General features: G+C 38.6%; 3 protein-coding genes, 1 non-coding gene and 1 pseudogene across 13 annotated transcripts in view; 2 read left to right on the top strand and 3 right to left on the bottom strand.

The window, feature by feature from the left end:
- The window catches only part of LOC120168222 (serine/threonine-protein kinase STY46-like), a 6,889-nt gene extending 4,758 nt beyond the window's left edge, over positions 1-2,131 (top strand). Inside the window, exons 12-16 of one of the 10 annotated variants that reach the window (XR_005520108.1) lie at positions 342-434; positions 664-750; positions 1,338-1,463; positions 1,644-1,697; positions 1,931-1,945. Coding sequence is in view for 1 of the 10 variants with exons in the window: in XM_039177017.1 (XP_039032948.1) it covers positions 342-434; positions 1,383-1,463; positions 1,644-1,697; positions 1,931-2,068 (366 nt within the window). In the remaining 9 variants the exon portion in view is untranslated. Of the gene's footprint in view, positions 1-341; positions 435-648; positions 758-1,337; positions 1,464-1,643; positions 1,699-1,930 lie in introns of those variants that run through there. The other 9 variants (XR_005520107.1, XR_005520112.1, XR_005520109.1 and 6 more) reach the window with 9 other exon arrangements.
- On the bottom strand, positions 1,290-27,010 carry LOC120168221 (tRNA pseudouridine synthase Pus10-like). The gene is made up of 17 exons (XM_039177016.1): positions 26,708-27,010; positions 26,254-26,579; positions 26,047-26,167; positions 25,501-25,612; positions 25,256-25,416; positions 25,052-25,123; positions 24,755-24,823; positions 24,574-24,654; positions 24,352-24,471; positions 24,178-24,252; positions 23,987-24,067; positions 23,830-23,903; positions 23,668-23,728; positions 23,227-23,282; positions 22,930-23,081; positions 17,753-17,755; positions 1,290-1,303 (listed from the first exon to the last, which is right to left on the bottom strand). The coding sequence occupies exons 1-15, from the start codon at positions 26,885-26,887 to the stop codon at positions 23,006-23,008; spliced, it is 1,665 nt and encodes a 554-aa protein (XP_039032947.1). The 5' UTR covers positions 26,888-27,010; the 3' UTR covers positions 1,290-1,303; positions 17,753-17,755; positions 22,930-23,005.
- LOC120168220 lies at positions 3,844-6,612 on the top strand (annotated as a pseudogene).
- Positions 7,064-7,214, bottom strand: LOC120168247. The gene has a single exon (XR_005520120.1). It is a non-coding gene; the product is annotated as a U4 spliceosomal RNA (small nuclear RNA).
- LOC120168168 (rop guanine nucleotide exchange factor 1-like) lies at positions 19,330-21,893 on the bottom strand. The gene is made up of 6 exons (XM_039176980.1): positions 21,608-21,893; positions 21,438-21,511; positions 21,107-21,323; positions 20,475-21,013; positions 19,949-20,302; positions 19,330-19,723 (listed from the first exon to the last, which is right to left on the bottom strand). The coding sequence occupies exons 1-6, from the start codon at positions 21,891-21,893 to the stop codon at positions 19,427-19,429; spliced, it is 1,767 nt and encodes a 588-aa protein (XP_039032911.1). The 3' UTR covers positions 19,330-19,426.

Genomic DNA, 27,010 nt, shown 5'->3' with positions numbered 1-27,010 from the left:
CTGGTTCTTTTTCCCAATGTGCAAGGCACCTGATGGATTTGAAATTTCTGTATGTGCTACTAGGCGTTTGGTCAGTGACCATATTCTGATTTGGTGTCTTAGTATCTGCTATTTATTTGGTATTAGCGCTCAAACTCGATCAACGTATTAAACTAGGAAAGATTTTTTTTCTTAAAAGAAATTTAATTTCTTATGGAGGTGAGGAGTTAGATGCTTATAACATGAAGTATGGCCATTTTTGGTCTATTTGTTTGCATTCAGATTATGTATGCTCAATATATACCCAATGACTTGCCCTTGATTTCAATCTTCCCTTACACCCCTAATGATCCGTGTCACAGGTTGTCAAGGTAGCTGATTTTGGTGTCGCTAGGGTAGCTCAGCCAGGTGTGATGACTGCAGAAACTGGAACATATCGTTGGATGGCTCCAGAGGTTGGTATTCTTGTATATTTCATTCTTTCCTGGATATTTAACATTTTGGTTGCTTTGTAAAAATGAATGCTTGCAACACATATCGTTGGATGGCTCCATAACAAATCAAGTTTTTTAAAGCCAGTTCTAGCATGCAATCCACGGGATGCTTGCCCTTACGGGCCTTTGTAAAATCATTTAATGGCCACTAAGGGCAGTCTAAATTGCTTTTCAGTGAATGCTTGAATAGGTGAAGGATTTAAGGGATTGTTTGCTGTGGTGAAAATTGAAGGTCAGCAACGGTTATGCTGCATTTACCAGAGCATGAATTGAGATTGTAAGAGGTGACGGTCTAATTAACAAAAAGTGAACCTGAGTAGAACTAGGAGGAAGGTTTTGATCGAGTTATTTTTTGTTGGTGCATAGCTTTAATGAGTTAAACCAAGCTGAGAATTATTTTGGTTGATGACCTTACAGATTTTCTACTCCTTTCTGGATAAAGGGTGTGGATTTTATGTTTCTTGTTTCGGTTTCCAGTCCTTAATCTCGTTTACAAGTATAGCATAAGCAAACCTTGAAACTTGGAGTTGATTATTCATTCAGTACTACAAATAGGAGTTGCATATCTTATTCAGCTTTCTTTTAACTATGACTATTTCAAGCACACACCTATAAAGGGTGTGGATTTTATGTTTCTTGTTTCGGTTTCCAGTCCTTAATCTCGTTTACAAGTATAGCATAAGCAAACCTTGAAACTTGGAGTTGATTATTCATTCAGTACTACAAATAGGAGTTGCATATCGTATTCAGCTTTCTTTTAACTATGACTATTTCAAGCACACACCTATAAATTTATGAGATGACCTTTTTGTTGACATTCCGGACCATGACTGTATTGATGATTTACATTATTTGCCTTAGCAGTTTTTCCTGCTCTCTGACATATTATCTGCTCTTGGTCCATGGAAGGTGATTGAGCACAAACCATATGATCACAAAGCTGATGTTTTCAGCTTCGGAGTTGTTCTATGGGAACTGCTTACTGGAAAGGTAATTTTTTGGCAATATTTTGGCTATAAAGAAAGCAACTCTTTTCATCATATTTTTTTTCTCTCTCTCTTCACTGAAGTTTACTTGATCTTTATGTTAAGGTTTATTTTGATTTATCTTTTCTTGTCGTAGTTTATGTATGTACAGACGAAAACATCTAACTTTTGTAATTGATGCCAGCTTCCATACGAGAATTTAACACCCTTACAAGCAGCAGTGGGCGTAGTCCAGAAGGTATTCTTTTAAAAGATAGAGCGAGCATAACTCTCTTGTTTGAGTGACATGCATATCCATGTGTGTATGATGTATATATCCCTTCATTCACATGCATGAAGTATTAGGAAAATTCAGTGTTATTGTCTTTTAGGGTTTTTGGTAATTGTTTCACTACAAGATTTCCGGTTCATAACTACCCAGCAACATAATAGAGTTGAACCGACAGAGAGCTTTCCCTGTCTGAATTTCAGGGTCTAAGGCCTGTTATTCCTAAACATACTCACCCAAAATTTGTGGAGCTGCTGGAAAGATGCTGGCAACAGGATCCATCTCTGAGACCTGAATTCTCTGAAATTTCATATATTTTGGAAGACATAGCCAGTAGATAGAGGAAAGCTGTGAGAAATCATCCTTTGCTTGCTTCTTTTCGTTAAGAAATGTCAGATAACCTTGACAAGGGTTGCAGACGTGAAAAATGGGAGGAGAGTGGCTTGTAATATGCATGCTATTTTGTTTTTTTTTCTTTTCTTTCCACGTGTGGACTTAAACGCAATATTTTCAAAGTAATAAACACCAAAGCTAACGTGGCAGTCTAGTATACAATCTGTGAGTATATTCTCTCTCTAGAATTTGCACTTAAAGGAGGAGATGCCTTTGCTCGATAATCATCTACTGCACTTCATGAATGAAATGGATATTTGGCAGTTTGGCTACCTTGCAGGAGAATTATTCCAATTTGCAGATTGAATTTGCTGTTTCATAATCTATTCTTAAGCTCCGGCTATGGATTCTCCATTGTGATGGTTGTTAAATCATTTTGAGTGATTAAAGAGTGATCACACTTATTAGAGGAAGACCATAAACACGTACGTGGCAGCTTGTTGCTCAACCTCCATTGACTCTATCTGAAAAAAGCTTTGTCAACAGAGAATATATGCAATAGAGCGATATAAAGATCTTTCCAGATAACTGATTCGCTCTATTAGGCCTTAATCAACCATTCTTTAAACCGGACGTGTAAGGTTTGATATCAAACAATTTAAATTTTATTTTGATTAGAAAAATGATTTTTTTCATGGTTTTGGTACAAGTAAAACTTTTAAAAATTTATATATGCAGGTATTAAAAAGCTAAAAAATAAACAATAACTTTATATATGAAAACTAATCCAAGTGGCAGCCTCTTAATTCTCGAAGGAAACAACGGTGGAGAGTTTCATTTTTACACGGAATCCGAGTGACAGAGTCAAAATTAAATATTGATGAGGGTTGAAATATTATATTATTTAATAAAAATATGAAGATTTATTAGGTATTTAAATTCAAAATTCAGCATGAATAAACAATCTTTGTGATTAAGGGGATTATTATTATCCTTGAGATCTTCAGTTCAAGCACTGCCTATATAGGGGTATGAGCGTTCATTGTCAAATAGTTGAAATTCTTTGTACATATACTATCTTGTATTCACCTTAAATTTATAATAAAAAAACTCAAAATTCACAAGACAACTTCTAATTTGTCTAATATTTAAACTTACAATGACCTAAATTGTAATTAGACTAAAAATTTGAGAACCCGTACTTATCATTCTTTAGTTCGACCACTACTTGATTAAATATTTAATAAATTTTTAGTTTTTTTAAATTTAAATATTTATTTTCATAAGGTTCTTAACCTTGAGGTCATGGGATCGAGTCCCACGGAGGACATTTCATAATTCGGAGGTCTTCTACGGAAGTTGCTCTCAACCTGGTGTTGGGGACAGCCTACTATCTTACCTCCCCCTTACCCCATTACATATGGGAACAAGGGACAACCATATATATATTTTCATAAGAACCAAAATACTATTAAACCAAAATTATATTGAATATACAAATTTTAACAGTCGCTTGGGCCCTAAGGAGCTCGGTCCCTGCGGAACCCTAAGTACCACATGAAAATAATCTGCATGATAATTTCTGCCTGGACATTGGAATTTATGCTACATGCAAACGAAGAAAAAAAAGAGGAAAAAACTCCATCACCATAAGATGCTCTAGGAACTTTTCTAGTCACATGACTCATGACAAGTGTGTTTTCACAAATGCAATTTTGGCTTGGCTCCGTCGTCCACAGTGCTCGAATATTTTTCCAGGAAAAAAAAAAATCTCCTACTGTCTGTCCCGCCATTTAAAAGGTGCATTGAATGGTCATCAATAGTACTTCATACTAACAAGTTGAAGATTAACTTCCTAAAATGGATCCATTGAGAAAGTCTTTGAAATCATACTGTTCTAATGCAAAACAACAGGGCCCTGAAGAGCAACCCCTCCTGATTCACTCCAACGACAGTGAGACGGCAGAGTCGGTTGATGCTTGCGAGCAGAGCCAAGGAGATGTAGTTGTCAACATAGACAGTAACTATGCCAAAGAAAATGGGAACACCTCAAAGGTTCGACAACCTTCAGGTTCATCGAAGAAATCCAAAGTTTCATTTCACGAAGTGCTGACCGAAGCTGCGCGGCAGAAGGGCAAGGACTTGCCAGGCCAAAGTGAAGCACGCCAATGGTCCTTCAGTTCTAGGGCAGGGCAGTTTTCGAGGTGTGGTTCAAAAGATTTTCTTCGGCAGAACTCATGGAGGCAACTGGTGAACAAAACCAAGTCCAGGTTACTCGACCCAGTTGAGCACCGATACGGAAGGAGCTACTCCGAAGAAGAAGAGTTCAACGAAAATAACCATGACGAGGAAGACAATCCAGATGAATACAAGGCACTGAAATTCAGTGCATTGACGATACTTCAGTGGTTAAGTCTGGTTCTACTTATAGCAGCCTTAGTTTGTAGCGTCCTCATCCCTGGTCTCAAAAGACTAAGGCTCTGGGATCTTCATTTATGGAAATGGGAGATCATGGTCTTGGCATTAATCTGTGGGCGACTTGTTTCGGGTTGGGGAATTCGGCTAGTTGTGATCTTTATCGAGCGCAATTTTCTTCTGCGGAAACGAGTTCTGTATTTCGTTTACGGATTGAGGAGGCCTGTTCAGAATAGCCTCTGGTTGGGTCTGGTATTGCTTGTGTGGAACTGGATATTTGATGACAAAGTCCAGAACGAGACCAACAGCAAGGTTTTACCCTACGTGACAAAGATTATCATATGTTTCTTGGTGGCTACATTGATATGGCTCGTCAAAACTCTTCTTGTTAAGGTCCTCGCTTCATCATTCCATGTAAACACCTTCTTCGACAGAATCCAGGAAGCTCTTTTCAATCAACATGTCATTGAGATGCTCTCTGGTCCACCCTTGTTCGATATAAATAGCGCCGAACCAGAGGAAGAGGATAATGTAACCGAGAACGACGAGTCACAGGCAGAAGTAGGAAGTGGGAAACAACAAAAAAGCAGTGTAGTTGAGAATGGTCCAAGAACTCAGGAGAATATCTAAGAGGAAAGATGATGATATCCAACTCGACCACCTTCGTAATCTGAATCAGAAGAATATATCAGCTTGGAATATGAGGAGGATGATTAATATGGTCAGCCGCGGACACTTGACTACCCTGGATGAGCAGATACTCAACTCTGAGAAAGATGATGAATCTTCAGTGCATATTACAAGTGAATGCCAAGCAAACGAAGCATCTAAGAAGATTTTCCAGAGTGTTGCTAAGCCAGATTCCCAGTAAAATTCTCTTTCCCCTGCCTCAAACTGTAAACTATTGATGTTCAATGATGTTGTCATGCTAATTAGCTTAATTGAAATGAATCTCCTATCAGATACATTTACCTTACAGACATTATGCGGTTTATGGATCGAGACGAAGCTTTGAAAGCATTGAATCTCTTAGGAGCAGGAACGGAAGAAGAAGGAATCAGCAAGGCATCACTCAACAATTGGCTGGTAATTAGAGTATAATTCATATTTTGTCTTGATTTGTTTAGAAGCACACTAAAACACTTTTTTCCCTCTTCAAGGTGAATGCCTTCAGAGATCGAAAAGCACTCACACTGTCCCTAAATGATACAAAAACTGCCGTGGATGAACTCCATAACATGTTGAACATCGTAGTAGCCATTATCGTTGTCATAATCTGGCTCATGATACTCGGTATCCCTGTTGCCCACTTCCTCGTTTTCATAAGCTCAGCTTCTGTTGGTGATGTTCATCTTTGGGAATACATGCAAGACAGTGTTTGAAGCCATAATCTTTTTATTTATAATGCATCCATTCGATGTCGGAGATCGCTGCGAGGTGGATGGAATGCAGGTAACTTGCTTCCTTTTCCTTTGTTTCCAGTGTCAATCCGTTGATCACTACTATTCACAAACATTTGTTGTGTTGAGCCTCAGATGATAGTTGAGGAAATGAATATATTAACCACAGTGTTCTTAAGGCATGACCGCCAAAAGCTCGTATATCCGAACAGCGTATTGTCTACCAAGCCGATCGGCAACTTCTACCGAAGTCCAGACATGGTCGAAACAATCGAATTTTGCATCCACGTTTCAACTCCATCAGAGAAGATGTCCATCATGAAAGAAAGAATTACAGGGTAAGAAAAACCTTTTAAGATTTATCTTCTCTGTCATTGTGAAACAAAGTGTATGTATGAATTTGAGGTTTGCAAGCAGGTATATCGAGAGTAGGGAGCACCACTGGCATGGTAACCCGCTGGTGGTTGTGACGGACGTAGAAGAGATGAACAAACTGAAGATATATGTGGCGTCGAAGCACAGAATGAACTACCAAAACATGTCGGAGAGATGGATTAGGAGAGGGCATTTACTTGAAGAAATGATTAAGATACTTAAAGAGCTTGACATTGAATATAGGTTGCTGCCTATGGATGTGAATGTGAGAAATATGCCGACTTTGGTCTCACATAGGCTGCCTTCAAACTGGAGTGCTTGTGTGAACTAAGTTTATTCCTCATGTAGAAGATTGAATAATGTCTGGAAAGGCTGTTAAACTCGAGGAGTTACGAGTGAGCACTTGCCTCAGTATCTGTTTCTAGATAGTATGGTCTTTGTCTGTGAATCTATAAAAGTTTGTCCGTGACTAAATGACAAGTTCATTCTTACTCGTGGGCTTAATTTCTTCATTTCGGATTTGGTAAAAAAAAAAAACAAGTGACGACACCAATTCCTTAATCCATGGGTTATTTTGGAGCCCATAACACTAATTTTATCAAAATCATATTGACCAGACATTTAAAATTGTGCAGGATAATTTTCTCTGCAGCCGATAGGACATTTTGACTTGAGATTCATACAATGCTTCACTGCAATCCATTGTGTGTAGGATTATCCAAGCCTACTAGGCCATATAAAATCTATTTTGGGCCCAAGTCTGACAATGTAGTAAACATTGCGAAGTAAAAACATTTAAACTAATAATTGCAGGGCTTTACCCCGAAGGGAGCCCTTCCAGAAATTCTCGAAGGCCGGGGACAAGCCCAGGCCTAAGAGGGGGTTTGGAAATAGTTTTCAACCAGCAATAGACGCGCCTCGGTTAGAACCTCATGAGCTGCGTCATTGCCCCAAGCGCAAAGATACATTAACCCTCGTCTCCCTTGTCCTTTTATATAACATAGGAGCCATCACCACCTCATTCTCGAGGGATGTGGGATAAGAGAAAAGTAGGTCCCTTTTTTAGCACTCTTTCACACCAACTGGTTCAACTTTACAGAAGAAAAACTGTTTTGCCTTTGCATTCTCAATCTCCAAGCTCTTCGCCTCAACTTCATTCTTACATGAAATTCAGATCCACTTGTCTCGCCACTAATTGTTGCTATAAACTCATGCCCTCGTATCTCCTGTGCTGCAGCCTTTTAATGCCCCAGTTATCATATCTATTTGAATTATTTACAAATGGATCCATTCCGATCAACGATTGGAGTTCAGAGGAAACTAACTCAACCCCCACTCTACAGCAAATTCAGAGGAAGTAAAGGAAACCTTCGCACGGCCTTTTAACTTCAACAATGCAACTCCATCAGCCATACTCAAAGGTTTTCCATGAGATCTGGCATTTATCTCTTGTCAAACATAGTAGAGACAACTGTACCAAGCCAAACGAATGACAGTGACCCGCAGAGCTTTCCCCTCCATGATCCTACACCTGAAGAACTACATCCCTCCAACTAGTACCAGAACTAATCAGGCAGACTTGCATGACTAAACTCGAAAAATCACTCTCATTTATTATTAATTATTTTATAATTATAATAGTTATCTTTTTATTATTTAAAGAATTTAATTGATATACTTTTCAAATTTAAAAATTCAATTAAATATATTTTTCACATAAAGGCTTAATTTATTTTTTTAAAGAAGTTCTATGGCGTATATATTCCTTAAACACTTATTATTAAAACTCCATGAATCGTTACGTTATAAATCAAAATTTTAAAACTCTATTGTTTAACAAATTTAACATAGAAAATATTTGTTATATATAATAAATTAATTGTATGAAGCAGAGAAATGAAATTGGAATAAACCAAGTCCTTATAAGCAAGTCAAGCAGCTTAACACCGGTGGTTTCTTCTTGCAAATTCAGTTACAAATAAAGAGAAAAAAAACAACAATACCCATTTTGTAAATGGAAAGAGATTTTCGAAACTTATAACATTAATATAACTTATATATGTATATGGTACCTATGAGCAAATTCTAGTTTCTAAAACTCTCTGAAATTCGCCATTGATATGGAGAAAGAAGCGTAGAGACTCCTTGAGGCTTAAGGACATTTCTAATGGGAAGTGGATAGCATGGCAAAGCCCAAATTCAAAGTGTATCTAACTTGTAGTCAACGATATCAAATCCCAATTATGTCATCGCAAATCACACTATTGTTTTATTAATCTAAACTGAGAGTTGATTTATTGGAAAAGAATGACAGTGGTATAAATATAATGGCATCCGCCGGTTCAGGCAGCACCCTACAAACTAATCCCGTAAAAGCAGAAAAATAACACACACAGCTCGCAATCATTAAAAAGGGTTGATTTCCATGCATCGAGCTGTGCGATAAATGCCTAGTTAACTCTCTGCTCCGTTAAACAATTAATTGGATATGGTTGGGCGTTGGGCAAAGCAATAAATGGCGGTGTGTGTCATTATACAACAAAGTATACGCAGGAGTCTGTTCTCTCCTAAATATTAAACGCTGGCTCTGGGAATTAAGAAACAAATATACTCTACTCCGATAAGAAGAAAGGCACATAACACAAACTCTTGCACATGAAATCCCAGTCATAACAAAAGGTTTAAGGAGCTAGCTGAGGTCGTGCGAGTGATGAGTGTGACGTATCAGTCGACAAAACGCAAGTTTTTATTTATTTATTCTGAGATTTCACTTCTTTGTCTGTCTAAACCAAGGAACCAACACCATTTGTAATTTTCTGATTTTCTTTTTTTTTTCTTTCACAATCATCTTATTTTAGGTAAAATGATAAAAAAAAATGGGTCTTTAGATAAAATTAACCTGATTAGCAGAATTTGAAAATTTTAAAGAAAAAAATATAAAACGATGAACAAATTAATTTACTAAAAACACAGGATTCCACTCTAAGCGGTATAATTCGTAGGATCCATGACTCCTTACCATTATGGATTAACACCGACAAATCTAACCCTAAACATTTAATTGGTCTCCTAAGTTGCTCTATATACCCAATCGGGTTACCCAAAACTATTAACCCGGGATCCAGGACATTACAGTTCTGTATCCGATCTAGATCCAAATATAAAATTTAATTTAACAAAAAATTTAATTTTAAATGTTTTATTTTGTGATTTAATCTAAATTTTTTTATACCTCTACCATATTATATATATATATAATAATTGCACAATATAAATTATTAAATATCTTAACTTTTCTTGGGTTAAAGTTTTACTGGGTTAATATGTTACTAATTTATTGGGCTAAAACTTATTTAAAATCTAAAAGCTTATTTTTTTTAATCTTCGGATAGTTCGAAATTAGAATTTATCCAATTCATATTCGATCTGATGATCTGAATTTTTTTGAATATTCAATCTAAATTATCTGAAAAAAAATAGATATCAAAATTTTCAAATCAAATCACCGGATCAATTGATCTGATTGAATGTTTTTACACATCTCTAAAGCTAACCATAGAAAACATGGGGGGGGGGTTCCGGGGCAGTCCAAAGCAGGAAATTTAGTAATGAGTAGAGTAGTGGTTGAATTATTTTATTTCCCACGCAAGCAAATTAATAATGAGATGCTGAAGGAGGAAACAAAGTCCATAAATACTTGATAAATACTTAGTAGCTAACTGTTTGCCCGAGAATTCAATTTTCTCAAATGCACTTAATTGCTAATTCATTTGATTTTACAGGTGTCATTTTCTCATTAATGAAGAATGGCAGAGATGAATGCAATTGGCTTAGTATTCAATAGTTTACCATTGATGGTGGAAGACCTGTTATTGCATTTAGGGGGCTGGCTATATTGTTGAAAGCACTAATTTCCAAGCTTTTTTTTTCTCGCTGTCACTTTTGATTTTACTTTTTACCGACTATTGCTTCTTCAATGCTGACATTAATTCAAATGATGCGTAAAAAACACGATCGAGCAACCATTAAACAACTGTGTAATTGGAGGTTTCAGTCGCTCGACATTTCATTAAAAACACTAATTCTGGTGCTACTCCAACGCGTAAAAAACACTATCCTGCTCAGCTCCACCATGATCCCAGACCTCAACCTAAAACCTATTTTGCTGTACTTCTGTCACTATTGGATTAATTACCACCAAAGTGTCTCTTTGCTTATGCAAAACCCTTTTTCTTCAATTGCATATAAGTGTGTGTATATATATATATATATAAACAGCTGGTATATGATGGAAAGGGTGGGGGGAGTAGTGGGAGTGTTAGTGTAAATGAACATTAGTTCAATTTGAGTATTGAAGGAGGTTTGAAGTTGAAGTTGCAAGGGGAATGTTAGTGTAAATGAATGAATGAAGTTGTTGTGCATGGGACATGAGCACACGTACTACTGTTGTGCATGATGGATTGATGTGCATGATGGTTGCGCCTACAGCTGATACATTGCAGCTAATCAGTTAGAGCAGTTAGTTTGTTGAAGTTAGTTACATCATTAGTTACAGCTATAGTACTCACTATAAATACACTCCTTAAGACTTGTAAAACTCAACCCCTTGAAAATAATAAAGTTCATAATGATTTCTCTCATTAGCTTTGTTTTTCGTTCTTGCTCTCATAGTTTAGATATCATTTGCTAATCTTTACATGGTATCAGTCGCCAAAACGGTCCTGCAGTTTCTAGTTTGCTTCTTTTCTTGGAGGTTCTTGAAGGTTATTGCATTTCTTTGAAGATGGTGGATTTGCAACAAGCTCAGTCTCCGGTGAATACCACAGTCAATTCATCGTCCTGTGGCTCTTCGGTCCTGTCTAGTGTACAACATATACTTAAACAGGATGTCATAAAGCTTACCGAGTCAACATACCTTCTTTGGAAGCATCAAGTGACCCTTATAATTGATGGTTATGGATTGTTGGCTTACATCTCTAGTGATAGTCTTGCTCCATCTCAGTTTGTTACAAATGAGTCAGGACAACTTGAGGAAAATCCAGTGTATGATATGCATATGCATCAAGACAAGTTGCTCGCTTCGTGGTTGTTGACAACGATTAGCATAGAGGTTTTACCATATCTTACGGGGTTCACATCCTCTCGCACAATCTAGAATGCAGTATCAAGATTAATTGGAGTTCGTTCTAGTGCCAAGATTTCTTCTCTTAGACACAGTTTGCACTCTCAGAGGAAAGCTGGCTTGAGTGTGAGTGATTATCTAGGCAAGATCAAGACAATTTGTGACTTGTTGGATGCGGAAGGTTGTGTTGTACCTGAACAAGAACAAGTAAGTGTGATTCTTGCTGGGTTGTCAATGGAATTCAAGTCCATTATTGCTATAGCATCTCGTGATGTAGTGTCCTTGGATAGTCTCACTGAAATGCTCCTGGATTGTGAGGCTAGGCAGAAAGCTTTTTTAAGCGATGATATTGCAGCAAATATGGCTGTCCAGCCAAAAGAAGAGTCTCAGGCTGTCATTGAAACAGATGTAACAGAAAATCAGTTTTATTCCATGAGAGGTCAACAGTGAGGCTATCGTGGTTGAGGCAGAGGAAGGTTTAACAATTCAAATCAACCACAGTGTCAGTTGTGTGGAAAGTTTGAGCACACTGTTCAGCGGTGCTATCGTCGTTTTGATCGAGATTTCACTGGAGTTGTCAATGAAGATCAGTCTCCTGAGCAGTGGAAGAAACCAGCTGAACAGGTAGTTCCTGTGAATGGACATGCGTATAATCACACGTTGCAATCTCCTATTTTCTACCACTATCCATCCAGCTCTATGCATGGTATACCTTATGCTTTGACTCGTCAAGGACTGCCTTACTCCTCGAATCAGGTAATGAATGCCTTTCTTGGGGATTGTGTAGCTCATCCTACAACAACAGAAGGACAAGAGTCATTTGTTCATACTGCACCTACCGCTTTTGTATCCACTGTGCATAATATGGAAGCAGTTCATAGTGTTCCAAAACACTCAAATGCTTTGTGGTATCCAGACACGGGTGCCACTCATCATATATGAAATGATCTTGTACCATTCAATTCAGGTATGGAATAGAAAGGTAACAACACTCTTCTAATGGGAAATGATGAAGGAATTAAAATTGACCATGTTGGTCAAGGCTTTCTATCTTCTAGTCTCAGACCTCTGGTGTTACAAAATATGCTACATGCCCCACATATTAAGAATAAATTAATGTTTGTATCTCAATTCACTCGTGATAACAATGTGTTTTTTGAGTTTCATCCTTTTGAATGCTTGGTGAAGGATACACAGACTCGAACCATTCTTTTGAGAGGGAAGCTCACACGTGAAGGATTATACCAGCTGCTACCGAATGAAGAGAATGAATCAAGGTGCATAGTGAACAATGTGTCCAAGGCTTCAAGCAGTTTGGAACTTTGTCACAGGCGTTTAGAACACTCGTGTGTGAAGACTGTCAAAGATGTTATGAAAATTTGTAGTGTTTCTTCTAGTGAAAACGAATTGAACAATGTTTGTTCTGCATGTTTACAAGGCAAGGCTCACAAGCTGCCTTTTTGTAATTCTTTGACTGAATACAAAAAAAAATTTAGTTGGTTGTGTCAGATGTGTGGGGACCTGCACCTGTAGTTTCGACTGAAGGTTACGTATATTATGTATCATTTATTGACGTGTTTAGCAGACATACCTGGGTGTATCTAATTAGAAAGAAGTCTGAAGTCAGCCAATGCTTTCTCAACCTTGTTAAAATAGCCGAGGTTCAGTTTGGGAAGAAAATCAAAGCTTTGCAAAGTGATGGTGGAGGTGAATATCAAGCTCTGAAGAGTTGGTTTTTTACCAATGGTGTACAACATCGAATCTCCTGTCCCAGCACGTCAAAGCAAAATGGGAAGGCTGAGCATAAACATCGCCACATTGTTGAGATGAGACTAGCCATGTTAGCTCAAGCATCACTGCCAACAAAGTTCTGGAGTCATGCTTTCACTATGGTAGTATTTATCATAAATAGACTACCATTTGAGACCGTTTCAAGCAAGTCCCCGTTTGAAGTTCTTTATCAGAAAGCTCCTGACTACTCGGGTATGAAAGTTTTTGGGTGTGCTTGTTTCCCTTTCTTGAGGCCGTTTAATCAACATAAATTGGATTTTCGGTCAAGGCAGTGTGTGTTTCTTGGGCCATCACCTTACATCATGGGTACAAATGTTTAGACAGTGATGGTAGAGTTTTTGTGTCTCGACATGTAAGGTTTGATGAGCAAATATTTCCTTTTGATAAGAGCCAACTCGCATGCAAATGTCATAGACAAGAATTTATCACGGCTGGACAGTTACCAGTAGTTTATAATAAGCGTGGAGCCACACCGTTTGGCAATCATAATAATGTGCATGGGGTTGGGGATACTTGTAATGACGCACATGGAGCCACATCGCCTTTTGCACATGGTGATAACCTTGGGACCACACAACTTGGAGCTATGCGAGACAATGCTCATGACCATGAGACCACGCCGCCTGGAGCTATGCAAGATATTGCGCATGGACATGGGGTCACACCATTTAAATTAATAACTACTCACAATAATGCGCATGGTGGTGCTCAAAGTCCAAGCAATGGGGCCGCCCATGATAATGGTGCTAGTGCGCATAGTACAAGCACACCGTATAGTCCAAGAATAAGATTGTTGAATGCACACGTGAATTAAACAATAATGCGCCCACTCATGTTGAAGATTTAAATATTGATGCGCATGACATGGTGCCCACTCAAGTTCAAGAATTAATTAATGGTAATACGCATGGCATGGTGCCCACCCACGTTGATACTTCAACAAACACATTGGTCCAAGAAGAAGATAGTGGTGCGAAAAACATAAATAATAATGGTGGTGACAGCTCACATGGAGACCAAGGTGCGACAAACATGAATAATGGGAATAATTTTGATGGCAACTCACGTGGGGTTCAAGAAGAAAATGGTACAACAGAGCCGTGTGTTGAAGTTCAATGCAATGTGGAGAGTGGTGTACCACGAGCTGTCTCCACCACGAGCTGTCTCCGATGTACATCCTATGATTACCAAGAGTAAGCATGAAATCTGGAAGCCAAAAGTTTATAATGTTGCAAATTCAGATCGAGAGACAACAAATATCACAGAGGCCTTCATGAGTCCTCATTGGAAAAAAGCTGCACAAGCTGAATTTGATGCCTTGGTAAGGAATAACACGTGGACTCTAGTTCCTCTTCCTAGAGATAGGAAGCCAGTAAATTGTAAATGGATCTTTCGAGTAAATCGAAATGATGATGGCTCGATATCAAGGTATAAAGCACACTTGGTGGCGAAAGGTTTTCTTCAAAAACCATGAATTGACTTTGATGAATTTTTCAGCCCGGTGGTCAAGCCTGCAACGATCAGGGTAATCATTTCCTTGGCGTTGTCACGAGGGTGGAAGCTGAGACAGATCGATGTCAACAATGCCTTCTTGAATGGGCTGCTCACTAAAGAGGTGTACATGACTCAACCACCAGGGTATGAGCAAGGAAATGGTGAGCTGGTATGCAAGTTACACAAGGCGATTTATGGGCTGAAACAAGCACCGAGGGCCTGGTTTGAACGACTGAAGGCGTACCTGGAGTCTGAAGGTTTTTGCCTAGCTAAGTCGGATGTCTCTTTATGTTCGAAAGACCTCGGATAGCTTGGTGTACGTTATCATCTTAATAGGGAATAAAGAGGTGGTTGTTCAAAGTGTTATAGACAAACTGAATGCTCAATTTTAGTTGAAGGATCTTGGACCATTGAGTTTTTCCTAGGACTGGAAGTCAATTATGAAGGTTGTGATGTTGTTTTGATTCAAAAAAAGTATATTCAAGACCTTCTACAAAAGCATGGTTTTGGTGAAGTGAAAAGTTTTCCCACTCCTATGGTCTTTAACATCAAGCTGTCAGCCAAGGAAGGAACACCACTTGAAGATGTTGCACGATACAGAACCATCGTAGGTAGATGCCCTGTAGTACATTGTGATCACTCGACCTGATGTGGCGTTTGCCGTGAATAGGGTGTGTCAATTCATGCAAGCCCTACTGGATGTTCACTTTCAGGTAGTCAAGCAAATACTTCGTTACCTACAAGGCACCGTTGACTTTGGATTACGGTTCACACCTTCCTCAAGAATGGCTTTGACTGGTTTTGTAGATGCGAATTGGGGTTCAGATATTGATGATAGGCGATCGACCTCAGGGTTCTGTATATATTTTTATGGTAAACCTGGTCTCGTGGAGCTCTCAAAAGCAACATGTTGTTGCACGTTCAACTGTTGAGGCTGAATACAGAAGTGTGGCATGTGCAACTGCTGAGATGGTGTGGCTTCGATCGTTTTTAGGGGAATTGCATGTAGTTTCACATGGCAAGGCCATATTGTGGTATGATAATACAAGTGCAGTCGCTGTATGTGCTAATCCCGTACTGCTTTCCAAGTTCAAACATGTTGAGCTAGACTTGTTTTTCGTTCGATAAATGGTGGCTATGGGGCAACTACAAGTACATGAAGTACCTACAGTCGAGCAAGTTGTTGATGTGCTGACCAAGCCTTTATCATCGCCTTTATTTTTCAAACACAGACAACGACTGCTGGTGGTACAACTTAAAATATATCAACTTGAGTTTTCAAGGAGGTTTGAAGTTGAAGGTTGCAAGGGGAATGTTAGTGTAAATGAACATTAGTTCAATTTGAGTTTTGAAGGAGGTTTGAAGTTGAAGTTGCAAGGGGAATGTTAGTGTAAATGAATGAATGAAGTTGTTGTGCATGGGACATGAGCACACGTACTACTGCTGTGCATGATGGACTGTTGTGCATGATGGACTGCTTTGCATGATGGACTGCTGTGCATGATGGACTGCTGTGCATGATGGTTGTGCCTACAGCTGATACATTGTAGATAATCAGTTGGAGCAGTTAGTTTGTTGAAGTTAGTTACATCATTAGTTACAGCTATAGTGCTCACTATAAATACACTCCTTAAGACTTGTAAAACTCAACCCCTTGAAGATAATAAAGTTCAGAATGGTTTATCTTTAGTTTTGTTTCTCGTTCTTGCTCTCATAGTTTAGATATCATTTGCTAATCTTTACATGTTGTGCATGGGACATGAGCACACGTACTATTGCTGTGCATGATGGACAACTGTGCATGATGGTTGCGCCTACAACTGATACATTGCAACTAATCAATTGGAGCAGTTAGTATGTTGAAGTTAGTTACATCATTAGTTACATCATTAGTTACAGCTATAGTACTCACTATAAATACACTCTTTAAGACTCGTAAAACTCAACCCTTGAAGATGATAAAATTCAGAATGATTTCTCTCTTTAGTTTTGTTTCTCGTTCTTGCTCTCATAGTTTAGATATCATTTGCTAATCTTTACAGGGTGTGCGGGGCCGTTTTTACACCAATAACGAGGGAAGAGAGGAGAGAATAACAACGATGGTGATGATGATCCTTCTAAATATGCCCTTCCGAATGAACCCATCCAATCTTAGTTGTATTTTGTTTCTCATCCACCTCCCTCTTTAATTAATTACACACCCATTTCTCTCACTTATTCACCGTTGTTCCTTCATTGCATCTTAAATAGGAGAACACCGTCAGCATCTACTCTACTCTCCTGTTTTCCTTCTTGTCATTAACACTCTTCTCCTCCCTTCACTTGCCTCCTCTGCATGTCTCTCTATGGTGAAATACAAGGACTGTTATTAATGTTTTTGTTTGCTCGCATGGGGGTTTGGCAAAGGGATTCTTACAGAGTTCATTGGCATTCTGTCCACCTCCTCATCATAGCAAAAAAAAAAACCCAGTTTTTTTCCTTATTTGATTTTTCATGGAGGTGGGAATACTGCCAACTGGGCTCTTTTGGCATCTCTTTGTAAAATCCTCGTGATGCATTTCTTCCAGCTTTCCTCTCCCTCTTTAAAGTTCCAGGTAACTACCAAACATTCATATCCTCCCGTTATCTTCATCAATATTTCTGCAGTTTTTACATCAATGAGATGATACTATATTTGGTGGCTTCTCAGTCTCAACCTTTTTGGTTAGGTAACTTCTAACTCTACAATTTTATACGAAAAGGGAGTAAATTACATTTTACTATTTTGTTGGTACTTTCATCATGCTTCTGCTATTTGCAGGGTTTGATCGTATGTATTGACCGCTCAACTGAGGCCTGAGGGTTCGTGCTAGCAACATGATGAGCAAACTTATGTTTCTAAACTTGTCCTATTTGAGATCTTCTTTGAGGTTTTGACTGTCAACTGATAACCCTAACTAATCTTTTCATATTTGTTTTCTGCACTTCTCCTGTCCCAGAAATCAAATACTTTTTTTAACAGTTGCGGAACTATTATCATGTGTTCCATCTAAGGTTTTATGAGAAAGATATGTTAATGATGGATCTGTGAATTTGATATCCAAGTTCAAGTAAACTCCCTTCAAAGGCAAAAGCGAAAGGGTGGAATTTGCATAGTAACCCTAAAAAACCAAAGGACAGGAACAAGAAGATGTTGTCAGAGTTGCATCAGACGCAAATGATGACTCCGGTGTAGGTGTTTGAATTAATACTAATCTGATACTGTAAATATTGTTTATATCCACGCTGATTGTCATCAGATATTAGATTGCCACTTTAAAAAAGATATTTCATGTTCAAAGGCCTCTCATGCATGATTCGCCACCAATTTCAAAATGTCAGTGAAGACATTTTATATATTTTATTTTGCTTAGTTATATAATATATTATGTATATTAATAAAAATCATATACAGTACACTAATGAATCTGTAGGGAAGGGTCTCTTATATGAGGGGCACAGGGCGGTTAGCCCTAGTAGTGGATGCATCTACGCTCTCTTAAAGCACCTTATTCTTAGCCTCATGATTGAATACTGACAAAAATATTAACAATTTTTAAAAACTCAAAACAAAAAAGAAATGGGGTTTCAAGTTTCAACTGTAACTACGAACAATTTCTTTTTAAATAAATGTGGATGACGATGTGTTTTCATTAGATCTATGTTGTATAGGTTATAATGGCCTTTGAAAGTGTACTAAATGGAGGGCGTTAGTCAAGTCGGTGGCTGCCCCGGAGCAGGAACCTTGGATTTTGAGGGGGTGGAGTTAGCGGACCATCGTCTTGCCTTGCCGTTGCTTAGGGTCAATGCGTCAAAGAATTTTGGTCAAGAGCAGTACTGGGGATGAAAAGATTGGTTATAATGATGCTAAAACAAATTTAATGGGGGACCATACCCATATATTTTCATTGCCATGTAGTTCCCTTTTTACCTTACCTTTTTGCTTCCGGTTAGTTCTGGTGAATAATTGGTACTGCAAAAATATATAGGGTTTTTGTTTTATCGACCGTAATGGCCTCTTCTCATTTGGTTGCAGCTCAGGGACCTCAAACAAGGGGCAATCATATCTGTTCACTTTCTGATTCAGACGGAGTTAATTGAATGTCTTTTTCTATGAGAAATATAACAAAGGATTTGAAACCAAAAGAGATATACATCGTATTCACTTTGAATGCTAATATATATATTTTGTAATACTGAACCAGCTAGAATTAACTAGACTCCAAACGATCCTTGTTTAGAATACCAGTCAGTTGTTCGTCCGGGGGCTCCGTAAACTCGGTAACACCAATGGAATCACCACGTGTCATAGCAGCTAGCCCATCAGAAGGATGGTTTGCTTACATTGAAGCCAGCTTCCACGGTGATAATGGTGGTTGACAACATGTTATTAATTTATGGTTAACATATCGTTCAAGTTTCTTTTAACGCCGTTAATCATTGCCCGAAATCTAGGATTCGGTTGATCGCAGTGCTTCTCTAATCTTGAGAAAGAAGAAAAATGCCAATAGTTCCTGTTACAATGGCGACAATTTAAAGAGATCCAACTAAACCAATATCCCTTCAAAAAAATTTGTCTACGTTGAATGTCTGACCATAAAGGGATTATATACAAGATTCAGTACAACTAAATTCGCATGTGATGAAGTCAATCTTTGCCAGGTTTGTGGTGCATGACGTTATTGCATTCATTACTCAAAAAGCTAACCTTACCCGTGAGCCATCCAATGGCTCTCTAAGATTGCCATTGTTTATTGTTGATAAACTCTCCTATCAGAGCTTTCACTTATTTCATCTGAATCGTAGGATGCTGTCATCCCACATGGAGGACGTTGGAACGAGAGAGGATCGGTTGATATCCGACTTTGTTTAGGAAGACCAACATCAAACCGCCCCGCCTCATAAACAGACACTGACTCTGCTGTCTCAATCGCTCGTTTCCTTGTGGCATCGTCCACATATAGAAGATCATCAATCCTTGCCGTTATGTTGAATGCTAGGCTTTCCATCACTCTCGAGTAGCTCTCAAGGATTGATTGTCCTACATCCTACAAAAACCAACAATTTTAATCTCATCTCTTTGCCCTTTAGCATATTTCAACAATTCTTTATATGTTTAAATTTCAAACAGATTGCTGTTTTTCCGAGTTCTAGATAAAAAAAAATCATGATTACATTTTAAAGAATAGAAAGACAAATGTTATCGATGGAAACATGTGCATATGAACTATATACTGCTTTAAGAACTGATTCATGCTAATAAGATGAAGTACCTTGTTATGCTGAATCTTACTCATGTCTAAAGAAGTCTGACGAAGGCCTGGAAACCGTAGCCGTAAGTTCTGTAGGAGTGTCTCGGCTCGCTCAGCTAAAATCTTCGTCTTTTCTATCTCACCGACAAAACCCTTAACTTTGCCACCCCATGCTGTCTTTCCCACTTTTGCAAGCAGTGAGTGCCTTTTCAAGTATTTGTGTTTCCAAATACGCACAGAAGCTTCAACCCTGTTGGCCATTTCCAGAGCAGTGTATTCCGATGATAGGTCTAAGTAATCAAGAAGACACTCGGGCGAGAATTGGTCAGCGGTTAAGTAACGGTACATGACCTCACCCAAACAATCCTTTCCACACTGGAACACAAGCAAAAAAAGGCATAGTGAACAATATGCTCCCTAGAAAGAAGAAAAAGGGATGCATGAATATTTGATGCAATTCGCCTCATGGATGCTCCGTCTAAAAGTAAATTTATACTTTCTCATGCCACATAGAACAATTTTGTATAGTATGGAGCAGTCTCCAAACCTTGGGCAAGCTTTTGAGGTAAGCATCTGGGATTTCCATCTCAGCCAACACATTGTTGTTTATTGCCTTAACAGCCTTGAGGATCTGGTTTGTGCATTCCCTACACTGCTGCAATCTCTTCCTTGAATCTTCGGATAAACCAGAGGGGGGAACCTTGGGAAATGGGAGCCACCACTTCTCTTCCAGTCTAACAGATGAACTACCAGATGGCGAAGATGAAGGAAATGCCTCAATTCCGTCAGTATCGTTGATAACTACTCCACGATCCGCATAATAAAATTCAGAATTATGAAAGCCATCAAGAATGCTTATCAGCATTGCATCAAGTTTCTTGAGTGCTGGGAGGCTAACATGGAGATCCGAGCGTGGCCGGGCCACCATAACCTCAAAGGTTCCCCCACCTGGAAACTCTTGCAAAGATGGTTTAAGCTCCACTATGGAATCACTTACACACAAAAGCCAATCCATCTCTCTACGCCACATCAGCTTCCTTTGTGGTGATAATGGCTGTAACTTCCATAGTTCCCCAAACACAGAAGCTGAAGGAAATAAAAAAAAAGATTCGGATTTCAACCTCTTGTTAATGATGAACCAAGAAAAACAAAAATGAAAATCAAGTACAAGAAACTAACCAGAAAGATTTGTAATGGCATTGGATATGGCAAGAGCAGTACAGACTCCATTTCCTCCACCTGACATATCTTCTCCAAGCAAAAGTTTAGCGAACCTTTCCTTCATCATATCTACTTCTGCAAACAGATCGATAGAAATTAAAACACAACTAATCCTAAGCAAGACGAATAGGGATATCAACCCAGACTCCGTGGAAAAAATATTTAAGGTTGAAGTCTAATTTGTACCCAAAAAACGGAAAGAACTAAAAGAGAACTAGGTGCCGAGTTAAAGACTGAAACGAAATAACAGATCTTTAAGGGATAAATGCATATAACAGATCTAAACAACCGTCACTAAGTACGTTAAAAATGCAGCAAAATATTCGTCCATAAGTCTTCGATCTTCACCATTATAAATATAAACTAAAATTGCCGGCAAAACCTTCAATGAAGAAACAAAGTCAACTCCCAATTTCTAAGTGCTAAAAAGAACATACAGCAAAAGTGTAGTGAACGCACCCGCCATGACGGCCTCTGGTTCCTCCACCTTCTTCGACGGAATGTCCTCGTGTCTACCACCGACAACCGGTAACATCACGGGAACTTGCGTCGATAAACTAGAAACGTCAACGAACTCTGAACCAACGGGCGGCGAAGAGGTCAAAAAACTCGAACCACCTCGGTCAAAACGACGACAGGAAAACCCACACGAGCTCTCGGATTCGCTCACGTCGGCGCTCAAGCTGTAACTCTCGAACCGCTCACTTATTTGATCGAAACATTCCTCAGACGAAACGCTCCCCATTCTTCAAATCAAAGATCAAATGCTCAACAAACTTCCCAAGTTAAACGGGATTCTAGCCAGCATTATGGGGCCGTACAGTCGAGTTGAAAAGAAGAAAAGTAAAATAACGAAGAAATAAAGATTCAAACGATACTGCATTCGCAGTTTCTTCAACTGGCTTTAGAGTGCATATTGCCGTTTGCAATGGAAGCCAGTCGCGGTTTCCCCTATTAGTTGGCGGGTGATCATGGGCGTGAGAAACACGCGCGTGTAGGGTTGCGAAGAATATTTGTTTCACTCGATTGGTTAGAAATGTTAAAGTGCCGCTGTTTAATTACCGTATGGAGTTGGGTTGATGTGTTAATGGGATGGCACATGTAGAGCTGGTTAGCGAGATCATCATTTTATATTAAAATTTATGGATCCCCCACCAACTTTACGACTGCTTTTAATTTGGTCCATTATGATGAGTCTGGTACAATTACTATACTTAACTGCGGCTCTTTCGTCAAGTGGGAATTGGCACATTATGAACTGATTGCAACACGGTTGAGCCATGAGGTGCATAAGAGCAGTTTTTCATGCACATATTTAGCCTTCTGAGTTTGGAAATTAATATATAATGTTTTTTAAAAAGAAAATGTTGGCCTATTAAAGCTTTTGTTGAATATATAATGAAAACAGCAAACGAGAGATGAGATGAGGACAAATCTTTAACAGCCACTGCCTTGACCATAAGGACATAACATAAACTAACACCTGAGGGCAGAGTGATAAAATAACTACAACACCATTATTTGCCCAGAAAATAGAGGAAGCAATCTCTGGAACTAACACCTTCCTACAACCCAACCTAAGGCATTACTTGCCCTCAGAGAGAAGCAACTTGAAAACATTGGCCTTTGAAGTTTGAATGCCAACCTTCTATAATAACGTATGTTTCACATTAAGTCAAAACGTAAGGGATCAAAGAGAAACCGAAAGACTCGGAATAATTCACTTCAAAGGAGAGGAGGGAAAACAGTAACACGCAATGGTATTCCACACACTATATAACAAACTTGATGTGTAGTGTAGTGTGGTACATCACTGGACCCTGGATATGGGAGTTTGTACACTTCCGCTTCTTTCAGTCAGAAAGAATCCATTTTCACGTCTGTAACATCGAGCTGCATAATCTCTGCTCTGCATCCCAGGATTGATCCGATACTGCAAAAAGAGTAGAATTGTTAGATTTCCATGACTGCAAGTACACACATGATCACAAACGTATCCCAGCTCAAAGGCTCAAATCATTCAGCTATCGTCAAAAACTGATGGTGCAACCCTCTCTATTTTCAGTTTAGCAAAGTACCTAGGCTGGGTGCGCCCAAGATCACCGTGAACAAATTCCTTGATATAAGTTCCAGCCTGCATTCCAAATATGTCAGTGTGTTGCACATTCCCCAACAAAAAAAAAGCACCATACACAAGCAAAAGGCATCTTGATACTATGCTAACCCCTCTCCTGACCCGGTCTGACCAGCATTTATTCAGACGCCATTTGTAACTCAGTATATCATGGCCCAAATCTTTGTCTAACAAGAACATATTGCAGAAGAATGCAACATGGAGTAGTCTAGTCAGTATTAAATTTCATACAGTGGGTGTGTGACTACTGAGTACCAAGGCATGGTCCTCATAAAACAAAGCAAGAAGGCGAAAAAATTACGAATTTCACCTATTTGAGGACCCTCCACACCCCTCTAAACAAACTGGATATATTTGACCATGTTTCAGGTGAAAACATCATTACCTGTGTGCAAAGATGCAAAAGAAAATATTGAGGGCTTCCAGAAATCCTCTCAATCTTCATCCTATACATGATTCAGAAAGGAAAACAGAAACATTGTTAAGCCTTTCGAATTTACAAAATACACAACTGTGGAAAAAAGATGTACAAAGGACTGGTGCCAACCAATGTATAATTTTCTGGCGTTCCAATGGACTTCTACGATGAAGCACCCGTATTGGGGTCTTTTGCAGAATTTGCTGCAGGAGGACAGCAGAAAACCCTCACTAAGACGATGGTTATGTTGTGAAGAAGGAAAAATAAATCTCAAAGAACAGCTAACCATGTCATTAAGCAATGATATTGATTGCACATCCTCATCCTCAAGTGGACGAGAAATCCACACTAATGCACAATACTGCTTCTGCATGGAGGAGGAGGATATTGTCAAGTCTAACTTTATTGAAACTTCATATTTCAATCCAAATGATAAGAGAATTAACTACAATATACAAATATAAAATCCAAAGCAACCTGCTTCTCAGCTTCTCCTTCACGCATCAGTGTCCAACCCTGACTGCTTACTACTTTAAGTTTTTTAACTCCAACCTGCAAGAATGTGTTATATGCAACTAATTCTCTAAATCGTTTGAAACACTAAAGGGTGTTTGAAGGGAAACATCCGTATAACATTGCATTAGAACTCACGAGTTTATTCTCCAAGCCATTTATCTTTGATTCGATTTCCTTAATGGTTTCCTCGGATGGAATTTGGCAGGAATTTTGTATCTCAAGCAGAAAGGGCCTGCCTGAACCCAACATTCGAACCTGCAATAAGTTCCGTAGATAAGCAAAACATCCATTGATTTTTTTAGGCCCCAAAATGTATCAAGTTTAAACGAACAATTGAAAAAAGCAGAACTTCATCACATCAATATCTTCTCTGCCAGCAGCGTGAAACTTGTAATTATCACCCCGACACATAGGGAGGATGTTGCTACCTATAATCTCCTGAATAACAGACAATTAGATTTGTTAGTTTCAGATATTAATACATAAGCAAAGTAGCCTCTTTAGGGACTATAAAGAAAAACAAAGCAATATCCAATACCTCGACAGATGCTTCTCCCATCCTTTCCTCATCAATTATCCAGCGTGTTTGGCTCACATTCCTTGAGTACTGCAATAAAAGAAGCACACAAAATACCGGAAATCAAAACAAAATACAAGGTTTGTTCAAGATCTAAATAACTCCAAATAATAGTATATTTTTGCCTTTTTCCACAAAGACGGTTGAAGGAGATCCTAGAAAAAGCAATGGTTTAAAACAAACAATTGCCTTCTTGCAATCTCACAAGTTATAATGCTTGAATATTGATGTAAAATACACTCTAATGTATTGACTTACCTTCAGATATCTACCACACAGGTAAATATGTGTCCTGTAGCAAAGGTATACCAAATGGCAGGGTTCACTGACCTGAAAGGCACATTCCAAAATATATAATAAGCATCAACATAAGCAACAGTATTGAATTTCAAGATCATCAAGGCTAATAAAAAGCTTTGCAAGCAAGGAAACTGCAATCAAAAGATTATTATAGATAACAACCTTATCTATGGGGATTCTCAAGTGTTCAAAAGTTTCTTGATCTTGCAAAATATTAGAAGATCTTCCAGTAACGGAAATTGTTTCATTGGTAGAATAATCAGAACAAACTTTACTCGTAATCACTGCTTTGTCATATACATTGTGCAACCCATTCCCTGTGCCTGTATCATCAATGAAATCAATCTGAATATTATGGCCATCTAGATTCAACCAAGTCTTAGGTAGTTTCAATGGATGTAAAATACTTATTCTCCGCCTTTTGAATCCCTGATTCCTCTCAACAGAGTTATCGGATGCTCTTTTATGAGTGTAAGTCAGACGGATCCGGAAACAGCCTGCACTAGTAGATTTAACATCCTGCAAAACTTTAATTTAATTCAGTATAAGTTAATTGCACAAGTGGTCCCTAAACAATGATCAACCATTCCAAATTGGCCATAAACTTTAAAACTTTCTATATCCATCCCCAAACTATGACCCATTCTAAATTAGTACCTAAACTTACATTCTATATGAATCCTCAAACTATTGGTATCATTCCATTTTCATCATTCCATTAAGGTGATTTTTGCAATAATCTCATTCAGTAAAGAATGTTTGAGGACTGATATAGAGTGTTATAAAGTTTAGGGACCAATTCAGAATGAGGTCATAATTTGGGGGACATCTTGTGCAGTTATCTCATTCAGTGTATAATTCAACATGAATAGAAAAACAACTATCTTCCTAAAATGGATTCAAACCAGCAATATTTCGAAACAATAAACCAATTCCAGGAAAATTTTACTTACCAACAATGTTTCAAGGGGTTTCGTTATAGCAAATTTCAGAACATCCTTCACGGAGACACATTTGGAAAGCATTCTTTCTTGAAACCATAGCTCTGATTCATTTATCTTTTTCATACCTGACCTAAAGGGGGGGGGGGGTTGATATTAATGGCCAAACTATAAATCCTAACATAAAACCCACCAAAACGAGCAAAAAATAAGGCTTACAACAGCGAGGATTCGTTTTCCAATATAAGTTGTGGAACGGAAACTTCTAGAGAAAATCCATCAATTTGATGGCCCTCTGTTTTCACTAACTCCGCAATGGTGGAAGCCATATCATTTGGACTCTCCATTTTCACCATTGTTTCTTTGTCATCGCAATAACTTAACTGTAATATACCCAAGCAAACGCTGCACAATTGAAAATTGCCTTCTGATTTAAAACCAGCTACTTCTTCAAGAATTGAACGGAGTATAGATTGTGGTAACAATGGATGACAATAAATACGGTCCTCGGAGCCGAGTATCCGTAGGACGCATCTCGAACAAACCTAAAACAAACACACACAGGCCGAATTTGATTGCTTTTCATTTAGTTTATCAAATTCAAATGTCGATGCAATAATAAAAACGGTTCTGATTAGGTAATTTGACTATAAAAAAGAAAAGAGAAATTTACGCCGACAGACAAAAGGTCCTTGACCACGTGATGGGGCAATGACTGGACGGCGTCCTTTAGAAGCTGTAACGTCATCTCCTCGTCGCAGGAACCGGCGTGGCTCTCTATTTCTGCCGAGCTACTCAGCAGCGTCACCTCCGTGGCGTCGCTAACCTGCGCGGATTCGACCTCGTTGGACATTTTCGAACAGCCGGTGTGCTAGAAAGGAGGGGTTTAAGTGTTTAGTGTAGACGGCGGCAGTTAAGAAGCGGAGTTTTTAGTTTAGATGAATTTGATTTGAACAAGAGAGGTGGTCATGCCCAT

The sequence above is a fragment of the Hibiscus syriacus genome, unplaced genomic scaffold (genome assembly GCF_006381635.1).
Source record: "Hibiscus syriacus cultivar Baekdansim isolate YM2019G1 unplaced genomic scaffold, ASM638163v2 tig00111715_pilon, whole genome shotgun sequence".
NCBI lineage: Eukaryota > Viridiplantae > Streptophyta > Magnoliopsida > Malvales > Malvaceae > Hibiscus > Hibiscus syriacus.
The sequence above is the reverse complement of the archived record's forward strand: the minus strand, read 5'-3'. Positions and strand labels throughout refer to the sequence as shown.

Excerpts from the sequence above, each read along its gene's own strand:
- LOC120168168 (XM_039176980.1), bottom strand. The coding sequence starts at position 21,893 with ATGGGGAGCGTTTCGTCTGAGGAATGTTTCGATCAAATAAGTGAGCGG. Across the intron at positions 21,324-21,437 it reads TTTTAACGTACTTAGTGACG|ACTTCAACCTTAAATATTTT; the intron begins GTTGTTTAGATC and ends GGTACAAATTAG. Across the intron at positions 20,303-20,474 it reads ACCTCAAAAGCTTGCCCAAG|TGTGGAAAGGATTGTTTGGG; the intron begins GTTTGGAGACTG and ends CTTGTGTTCCAG.
- LOC120168221 (XM_039177016.1), bottom strand. The coding sequence starts at position 26,887 with ATGTCCAACGAGGTCGAATCCGCGCAGGTTAGCGACGCCACGGAGGTG. Across the intron at positions 25,417-25,500 it reads ATTCAAAAGGCGGAGAATAA|GCACAGGGAATGGGTTGCAC; the intron begins GTATTTTACATC and ends TTGATGATACAG. Across the intron at positions 23,904-23,986 it reads TATCATTGCTTAATGACATG|CAAATTCTGCAAAAGACCCC; the intron begins GTTAGCTGTTCT and ends GTCCTCCTGCAG.